This window comes from Vigna unguiculata, chromosome 3 (genome assembly GCF_037176805.1).
Source record: "Vigna unguiculata cultivar grain cowpea cultivar isolate G323 ecotype 2 chromosome 3, ASM3717680v1, whole genome shotgun sequence".
Lineage (NCBI taxonomy): Eukaryota > Viridiplantae > Streptophyta > Magnoliopsida > Fabales > Fabaceae > Vigna > Vigna unguiculata.
The window spans coordinates 64,262,781-64,272,644 of NC_140794.1; the positions used below are offsets into that span (position 1 = coordinate 64,262,781).

Consider the following 9,864-nt stretch of genomic DNA (forward strand, 5'->3'; position numbering starts at 1 on the left):
ATCCAGTCTATTTTATCAGATACATCAACTAATCTCTCCATCAACAAAAATGAATGGTCAGAGCTGGCAAAATACATCAATACCAGAAATCTGAAAAAAAGAGAGCAGCAAAATATGACGTTTGACACAATAAGCTATACATATTTCACATAACTAAACGGAAGCACAGTTCTCAAACCTATATAATTATACATGATAGCATATGTTTACATTGCTACAAGTTGCAAGCACATAAAAACAAGTTGATATGATATATTACATAATTAAAAAAACAATTCTATATTTAATGAACATCTTACTTTATTACTTGAATATGTAGATTGCGGCAATGTATGACATACAGTTCAACTTGTAGCGTCGTAAAATGACCCCGTTAAAAGTAATTTCTCTGGTCTGGGCCATTCAACCCAACATGAAAATCCATTAAATTGGGGGTTGGAATTTTTATTTTCGATAAACTATGGACTCTCTACTTATGACAGAACTAGTCTTCCGTTAAACAGGGAAATATTATTTAACATAACTCTATACAGGAGAGTTCATTCTTCCAACAAGAAGGGGAAAAATTGCTCGGAGAAACTTTCCTTTCGTCGTTCATCGCTGTGGCAATAAGTTACCTGCAGATGTGTTTTCTAAATAGTCAGTGAAACATTGTACTGGATCAACATGTTACATGTATGAAACCAAAGCAAACTGACAAAAACAATAACTAATAGTAGGCTAATCTATATCTGATCAATCTCGATTTTCAACCACAGGAAAAAATTTGGTCTATATGAAAGCCGAATTTGATTCATTAAGGTGAAGAATTATGACACCATCATGTACAGATAACTAATCAATTCCTAACATAAATAAGAATACATGAGCTATAAAATTTTATTTCTTAAACCTCCGTAGTTTCATGGTTCCAAAAAAAAGGGATAGAAAGAATAATTTCACATGAAAAAAATGCAGAATTGTTTCTCCTCAAACCCTGGTAGAAGCCATGCACGCAGCACAGTGCTGTGCGGCCCTTTCTACTTTCTAATATATTCAGAGTTCTAAGGTAGAGGAGAAGAATGTAACAAGTGATTATGAGATTCATTTTGTAGGATAATATAGACAATGGAAAGTCAGATATGTCCACGTACATTTTATTACCTGTGCAGGACATAAAACGCAATAATGACCTTTCAGCTTCCATGAATAACTTTTCGGGGATCAAGCTGTCCACTACGATAACTAGAAGGAACAGTTGAAAGTTCGAGTCTTCCCTTCCATTCCTCGCCAGGTTTCAAAGTAATAGGCTTTTCAATAGCAGCAGCCTCTACACAAAGCATATGCTTATACTCATCATCACCGAAATCAGACATAGACTTTGCTTTCTTATCCCAAGGATTCCACACCACTGCATAGATAAATGAGAAGAAAGCAACATTTTTATACCAAAGGACATTGAAAATGATTCTAGTTCAATTCAAAAGCAACACGCACATTAATATACCAACTACGGAAGGTTTCTTATATAGGGAATGGAATGTTACTATACCCGTAAGAAAAAGGTTTATTTAAAAGGAAGAATTAAGACATTAAAATTAAGACAGGTGAGAAAATTGGTTTTTAACCCTATTTCATTGCATTCTTAAATTACAAAGAACAATTTTTTATTCTTAAGTTAAGTAGCTTTGAATAATATAGTCCCACTGCCACCAGTAAACTTCATCAATGTAACATCAAGTAAACAAGATGATGAGTTTGATAATGATCACCAGAATCAGGAAGACCATCTTTACGTAATACAAATGTTCTCTTCTTCTCATGATCAAGAATTGCAATCTTTGTAGGAGTGCTGAGATATATCCTGTCAACCTATAATACAAAGAAAGGGTGAAGTGTCAGTTTCAAATCAAAGCATGTGAAAGTCAGTACATCAGGATAGGTAACATACATCAGGCTGTTGTCACGTATCACTACAAATTGGGAACAACGATTACAAAACTACGTGGATGTTTCCTTTTTATTATATTTCTGGTGCAGATATGTTTCCTGTAAGGCTAAGTGCAGTAGTCAAATCTACACCAATATACGAAAATGGATACACATGTTAGCAGTTGCCACCCACCCCTGCTACAGGAAAGGTAAAAAAAGAGAAAAAGTGGGAAGCAACTGTTCAATAGTTTGTCAATAAAGAATAGTATACAACTTCCAAAATGTTAGATACTGGCAACTGCCTCTTCATCCACACACACAGAAAAAGCAACAATCAAATGGAAAATGTTCTTTTGGCATTGGTGCTTATTACATTACGCCTTACTTGAAATGAGTCACAAGAAAAAAAAATTCAAGATCTATTAAATTGGTCTGATAGTCTATTTAAACAGGCTCCATTTCACAGAAACTGACATATTTCATTGCTTACTGCATAGTTACTGTAATTACGACGTGTGTTCTAAAGCACAGTTGAAAGGGTAAATGATCTTACTTCTGATTCAAATGTCAAAGCATCCCCTTGTTCAGTAAAGCGTTTCCTTTTCTGCAAGTTGTCAAGATAATCCAATGTCTCTAACCCCTCTACCCGCACTTCACTGAATACAAGAAAACAAACTAGTTAAATGCAATTAAAACTGCAGCCTAAAACTATATCCCCAACGAAAAAATAAAATAATAAATAAGAACTGAACTAAGCCAAAATATAAAAATAAAAGAGTTAAATCAGTACATAAAATGAAGAAAATAAAACAAAAAAATATTAATTTAACCAAAACCTGAATATTTTATCAAAGGAACATTTTATCTATTGACATGCATCTAAAAATGTATGTGGATAATGTAACAGAATCTGCATGCCATTTTCACTCAAGAAAATACGATTGCAGTTAATTCTATTTCTGTTGGAAGAGTAGGAAAATTTGAATCCTCACTTTGCACCTTTAGATATAAAATACAAAAAATCCACAATTGACTTTATAAGTCCAAAAGCCAACTCCATATTCTAAAACAGATGAAAAACAATTTGCAAATCATAACAAGCAATAGATTTCACAAATTGAGTCAGGAAAACAAGCTTATATCCATACAATAAGACTGCACAGTCCTACTCATTTGTTAAATGTGTTGATCTTGAATAGGTACTCAACCAAATCCAAAAGTTACAAGCTAAATTTGATAAGAGTCAACTTATAACTAAAGATATGCACAATAATACAAAATTTCACATTGAAGTGTGAGATAAAACATGTTTCAATTTTCAAGCACTTGCCTTATGTCTGACACAGAGAAATATGTATGATAAGCAAATGTGAATGAAAATGGCTTCCCATCATTGTTAGTGTTCCTGATCCGAGATGTCAACATTAGCTCTCCTCCAGGTCCAAGAGCTACTCTAAGACGAAACTCGAAACTAATGCACAAGGAACAGTATATGATATTAGAAAGAAATATAATATGAACAATTCAAGCAATTAAATAACAAGTAGTAATGTTCCCTAAATAGAGGCTAAAAGCTTTGAGAGTTACTACACATACCTGTGAGGCCAAATCTTCATATCGTCCTCGGAGGGTTTAAGAATCAAATCTACAAAGGCTTTGCTCAAAGTATTTGATGGAAAAGGTGGAGGATTGTGATCAATGGTCCAGAACCGGTTTCTAGCAAATCCATGTGAGTCAAGAGGACCAAGGTTTGAAAACTACAAATAGAGAGTTAGTATACTTGTATAAGTAACCTGGGATCTGATTAGAGTAACATTTGGGAAGGAGGAATTCAGAAATTGCAATGACATTCAAAACAACTTATAATTTTCTTATTCTCATTAGTATCTCTGACTGTATATTCTGTGTGATTGAGGGCAGTAAATCTACAAGCCTCAAACAAAGAATCTCCTCGTTTTGGGATCACCTTTAATTATGCCACTGATGCCAACAGTCCAAGACCAAAACTATTTTGCTGCATGGGGTATACTTCTGTATGTTGTTTTGTCCTGCTGTCTATTTAGAGACAAGTAATTTAGTTTGGGCCTTAATTGCAGTGTCTAGTATCCATATATAAAAAAAGACATGGATTTTATGTTATGGCTAAAAATTTATCTCTTCTTAGTAGTGCAATGCAATCAAATGTAAGGCTGATTAGGTTTCTTCCCTTTGCCATCTCAAACTCTACTATGTTTTTGGTTTATTTTAGTTCCACTTTGCCGTGATCAACTTTTCTTGGCAATCAGCTTTAAAAAATTATCCTATCACAAGAAAATTGTTTAGTTGGAATACCTGCTTGAATATGTCCTAAAACTCATCAAATTCAAAACCACATCATACAGCTGGGGCAAATAATCATCATTAAAAGTACCCCCTCCTCATGTTATCTTTGATTTGACATCCTTACCCCAATATATGAACTTGTAACACTTTAGGTGTCCAACATCATGGTCACTTTGGGTTATGACTAATATCAGAGTTTTTCATAATCTAGTATTCAGTTTTGTACGGCCTTGCATAATTTTATTCTTCAATTGGAAATGAAAGTTCATGAGTTATGATACTAGGCTTGTATTGCTCTAACAGAAATATAATATAAGGTTCATCTTCACAAAATTCTAATTTAATGAAGGCTAGAGCTTTTGTTTATGACCATATGCTTTCCTCTCCACTTCCTTCTCCAATTTCTACCTATTTTCCTTCCAGAGCAATATTATCACAATGAAAGCAACTATTGAAAACAGAAATATTAACATTAGAAGTACATACTTGAGGAAAACATAATGGAATCCCTCCACGAATTGCCTTTGGAGGCTTAAATATAGCCTGCAAAAGTGCACGGTGTTAATAAACCAAGACGAATCAGAGCTCTCCTAACTGGAGTTTAAAATTTTCAAAAAGTATAATTACATTGATTAGAGCATATTAAAATAATTTTCACTAACTCCAGTTATCCCAGAGAAAGAATCTCCCTTTTGAGCGGCAAAGACTAACTGCTATTGAGCGAAGACTAATAAGAAGAACTCAAACATTTATTTGAAATTGTAAGCAAAATACAAAGCAGGAAATATGAATTTCAAGCCAACCTAGGAACACAAATCCTTTAGGTAGTAGATCCACTCCAACATATAAACCAAGAATGAATAAGTATTAAATTAATAAGTGATTCCAAAATAAAAATGTGTCACTTTTCAAAAAAAATTCTCAAAACAGCTGGCTCATTAAGATTGAAAAATATACTTCAGTTAAACCATTTTCTTTCCATGGAATTGTTCAGTTAAATCTAGCATTTAACATATGAATGTTTTCAGAGGGAACTGATATTGACAACCTCATTAAGGTCTGAAGTTAATCAGGTTTCCCCGGTCGTCACCCAACTGAGAAACACTGAGAACTTAATTCGATTATGTTTCACATTGTACCTTGCTGCTGAGAAAAAGCAATTCCTCGGCTTGGTCATTCTTCCAAGAAGTCACTTGACCACCGTACAAGTACACCTGAAAATCACAAACCCAGAAATGAAACCTAATCAGAGCCAACTCCACCACAAACTGCACAAGCGATTTGCTACTTCAAAACCGATGCAAAAGCAGTAAAGTCAAACACCAAACGCAGTCCCTCTTCTCGAAGACTACATTTAACCGGAAATTACCCTACAAGGTAAATCAAACTGCTTAGGAATAGTCTTTCCAAATCAAATTCTCCAGCTGACAACAAATCTCGATCCAGTAAAAGCTAACGAGATCAGCACTCTCCAACCGACAATGGCGACAAAAATCGACGTGGCAAAACCAAAACTAACAAAACTAAAAAGCTTCAGAATCTAAAGGTGAATACGAATCCAAGCTAAATAGTGAAATCGAGAAGCGGATCAAGTAGTATCTGCTTCGAATCACATAGGAAGACAAACAATTAAAGACATTACTGAAACAGAACAGAGGAAGATATAGAGATGCATGGAAGAAGTAGGAGGAAAGCAACCTCGGCAGAGCTTCCACGAGCATCGCGAAGAATGACCTTGTCGAGGCCATTGAATCCCTTGCTCACCTCGTAGTTACTGGAAGTAGTGGAAGAAGAAGACGAAGAAGCAGAAGCAGGCGATCCAGTAAAAGCTAACGAGATCAGCACTCCCCAACCGACAATGGCGACAAAAATCGACGTGGCAAAACCAAAACGACGCTAACAAAACTAAACAGCTTCAGAATCTAAAGGTGAATACGAATACAAGCTAAATCGTGAAATCGAGAAGCGGATCGAGCAGTATCTGCTTCGAATCACATAGGAAGACAAACAATTACAGACATTACTGAAACAGAGAAAAATATAGAGATGCATGAAAGAAGTAGGAGGAAAACAACCTCGGCAGAGCTTCCACGAGCATCGCGAAGAATAACCTTGTCGAGGCCATTGAATCCCTTGCTCACCTCGTAGTTACTGGAAGTAGTGGAAGAAGAAGACGAAGAAACAGAAGCTGCCGAAGGAATCTTTTCGGTACTCATTGCAACTCGATATTGCTATCTCTTTCTTCTCTGTTTCACTACCGCCACAATTTTTTATATATATCTCATCACTCGCAACCTTCCAATTCTTTCTTAGACAAACGCGTCTCTGCAATTTCAACCTCTTCTATTTGTCTTACTCTCTCTCTCCCTCTCTCTTTCTTCAATGACTTTCTGTTTACCATTTTTTTTAACAATTTATTCTTAATTTCGGCATTTTTTGAAGCGAAGTTAACTGCAAACGTGTTCAACAATCGTGTAGTTCTGACACTGATGATAGATTCATATAATATTCTTTCTTTGCATTAATCTATAACAGCTTTTCCGAAATTTTCCTTATTGACAATGCGTAAATACTATTGTAAGAAAGATCAGTGATATAAGTAGGGAAATATAATTGAAGATATCCCGAATCCCAATGACGTAACAGGTGTTTCTTAAGGTGAGTGTGGTATCCTAACATTTTTCTACGATATACTATTCGTATGGACGGTGTTATTTTTGGAATGCGATACTAATCAGAAATCTTTAAAGTAATTATATTTCTTGAATATTTGAAATAGTTTATCATAAAATACGTTGTTGGAGTAAGTATCTCCATAGAAAATTCAAAATATCTCTATACAAAATTCGTAATTTTATGATAAAATAGATTTGTTAGATTATTGGATTTTAAAAGAAATTAACATTTAAAAGTAAAATTCTAAAAATTAATAAAAATAATTTGGTTATTTCAAATTTTACCCAATAAAGAATAATTAAATTTTCATATTATTTGGTTGTTCTTTTTTATATTTTTCTTGTATTATTATATTAAGTCTTTTGTGTTTCGTAACTTCAATTTTGGTTGAAACATGTTAGAGTTAGCTGAAACCGAAACCATATCAATTTGGCTAAAGTTAAAACATAGTTAATTTAATATATTGTTTTATTCATGATTACATAGATTTATTTTAACTTAAAATTTATTGTAATTTTTGGAATGATAGTTGATATGTATTCACTGGAATTTTCTCTTTTTTTTGTTACTAGTTTATGTAATCTTTTTTTTTAATGGTTAATGAGGATGAAGATGTGTCTAATTGGACTATAAATGATATGATGTGCTTTCTCAAAAAATTGTAAAAAAGTTTTACTCTTTTGGTATGAAAATTGTGGATTTAAGAGGGTTGAGTTTGTTGGACGAGATGCCACTACCTAAAACTTTGGTTATTTAAAAGTTGTTGTATGGTTGTTTACCTATTGATTTGGAGGTTAAAAGAAAAAAAAATGAGTGGTCTTACTCTCCATGTGTTATTTGTGTGATAATAATGTTGAATCTTTCTCTCATTTACTCTTTCATTGTTCTATTATTATTATGTCTCATTTTGTTGGTGTTAAAATTTTTCAATATTCAAACTAGGGAGGTTTGGGTAGTTTTAATTATGAATGTAATATGACAAGTTTCATCTAAGGTGAATATTGATGGTGCAGTTAGGTATTGTCCTAATTTGACTTCATGTATTGATATTTTTAGAGGAAGTCGGAGTGAATATGTGAGTAGTTTTTCAACTTTTGTAGCGATATAAATTTTTATTTATGTTGAGTTTATATGGGTTATTTATGCTTTGAAACATGTTTGAATGGAGGGCTTTTAGAGACTTTGGTTGGAAAGTGATTCTTCTTTAGTTTGTCATACTTTTTTGATTAATAAGTGATTCCTTAGAATCTTAGAACGAGATGACGTCAGTGCTTGTATTTTTGTATGTATATGCAAGTCAAAGTTTCACATGTTTTTTGTGAAGGAAATCATTGTGTTGTTAAATTAGCTAATTTAGCTTTCATTTATAGAGAACATTATAAGTGGTTTAATGTTTTACTCTCATGTATTTATTTAGATTTTTTTTTCTTCAAAATAGGTATATTTTGTTTATATTTGACGAACTATAATTTTTATTATGAGTTTGGTGTGGTTCTCCATGCCTTTTATCTGTTTATTTTATTTTTTTAATAAATTTAATGAAAAATAAATTTTGAAGTGCCAACTTAACTCAAATGTCAAAGTTTATGATAATATTTAATATGATCTTATTTGAAAATTTATTATAACTATTTTTAACGAACATTGTCAAAGGTTAACTTTTTGTTATTGTAGATTATTGTTATTTTTTTAGTCAATGTGATCTATAGTTTCTATTTTGAATATCAACAATGTTATAAAGTTTTTTCTATTGTAATGGTAGACTAAGTTTGTATTTTTACCAATGTCGACTACAGTGTTATTTATTGGTCTATGTTGGTTGAAATTTTTTCTCGATGAGAGTTTTCTTATTTAACAATGATTAAACTATTTTCAATCAATATTGATAATAATTTTTTATTTTACCAATTTAATTAAAAAAAATTAATACATAACATTTATTTTTCTTCTAGATATGAAGATTACTTTTTTCGCTAATGTAAATTAAAGTTGTTTTTTTCAATGTTAATCAAGGTTTACACGACTCAGATCAATAGGGTTTTTTTTTCAACAAATATCAACTAGTTTATAATTGATTTATTTTGTGGTTATTTCTAGATGTATAAATTGTAATGTTGTTTTTCAATCGATGTTACTAGCGGTAAATATTACTTTCTTAATGTTGAATGAGAAAATTTTGACATTGATTGTCAGGTGAGGAATTTGTTAAGTCAACATTATCAAGAAAGTTAGTAAAAAAAGAAAAAAAAAAACTTAGCCTACAATGTTGAAAAACCAAATTATATAATTTATATTCTAACATACGGTTAGCCTTTCTTTGATGGAGTAATGAAAAAAACGTATATGTGATTAGTTTAAAAGAAGAGAAAAGATATAATAATTGTTATTTTATGATATAATAATCGCATTGTCGTTTCATCCTATGAAATGAAAACCATCTGTACTGTATGTCCCATCGGGCCATCGGCAATGCGCAGTTCTCCGGTCCATCGAACAAGGCTGGGAGGACCTGCATATAAAACAAGACCATCGGTCGATCGGCCCCGCAAACAAATCACACGCTACCCCAAAAAGGATCCATCGGTCGATCGGTCCCGCAGATGAATCACATGTTTCCTCACAAGGGACCATCGGTCGATCGGCTCTACGTATGAATCATGCGTTAACCTTTAAGGGACCATCGGTCGATCGGCCCTAAGTATGAATCACGCGTTAGCCTTTAAGGGACCATCGGTCGATCGGTCCCAAGATGAAGCGCTCGTTACCTCGTAAAGAACCATCGGTCGATCGGTCCTATAGACGAACCACGCATTAACTTGTAAAGGACAATCGGTTGATCAGTCCCCAGGTCGATCACGCATCAACCCATGGAGATCCATCGGTCGATCAGTCTTATAGGTGATTCGTGTAGCGCCTTACGTATGACCATCGGTCGATCGACCGTATAGATTAACT

At 33.3% G+C, this 9,864-nt stretch overlaps 1 protein-coding gene across 4 annotated transcripts; it reads right to left on the reverse strand.

Annotated features, from left to right (window-relative positions):
• Positions 1 to 282: 282 nt before the first annotated feature.
• Positions 283 to 6,770, reverse strand: LOC114177416 (Galactose mutarotase-like superfamily protein). Of its 4 annotated transcripts, none has more exons than XM_085671038.1 (10): positions 6,375 to 6,770; positions 5,932 to 6,129; positions 5,373 to 5,447; positions 4,720 to 4,776; positions 3,508 to 3,668; positions 3,242 to 3,382; positions 2,465 to 2,567; positions 1,752 to 1,851; positions 1,134 to 1,390; positions 283 to 617 (listed from the first exon to the last, which is right to left on the reverse strand). In XM_085671038.1, the coding sequence occupies exons 1-9, from the start codon at positions 6,447 to 6,449 to the stop codon at positions 1,176 to 1,178; spliced, it is 1,125 nt and encodes a 374-aa protein (XP_085527164.1). In that variant the 5' UTR covers positions 6,450 to 6,770; the 3' UTR covers positions 283 to 617; positions 1,134 to 1,175. The 4 variants fall into 4 exon arrangements, with proteins under 4 accessions (XP_085527164.1, XP_027918547.1, XP_027918546.1 ...); XM_028062746.2 differs by having other exon boundaries at positions 6,309 to 6,770; XM_028062745.2 differs by having other exon boundaries at positions 1,144 to 1,390; positions 6,309 to 6,769.
• Between the last annotated feature and the right edge of the window lie 3,094 nt (positions 6,771 to 9,864).

Excerpts from the sequence above, each read along its gene's own strand:
- LOC114177416 (XM_028062746.2), bottom strand. The coding sequence starts at position 6,449 with ATGAGTACCGAAAAGATTCCTTCGGCAGCTTCTGTTTCTTCGTCTTCT. Across the intron at positions 5,448-5,931 it reads CTCGTGGAAGCTCTGCCGAG|GTGTACTTGTACGGTGGTCA; the intron begins GTTGCTTTCCTC and ends TGTGATTTTCAG. Across the intron at positions 1,852-2,464 it reads CTTTGACATTTGAATCAGAA|GTTGACAGGATATATCTCAG; the intron begins GTAAGATCATTT and ends TTTGTATTATAG.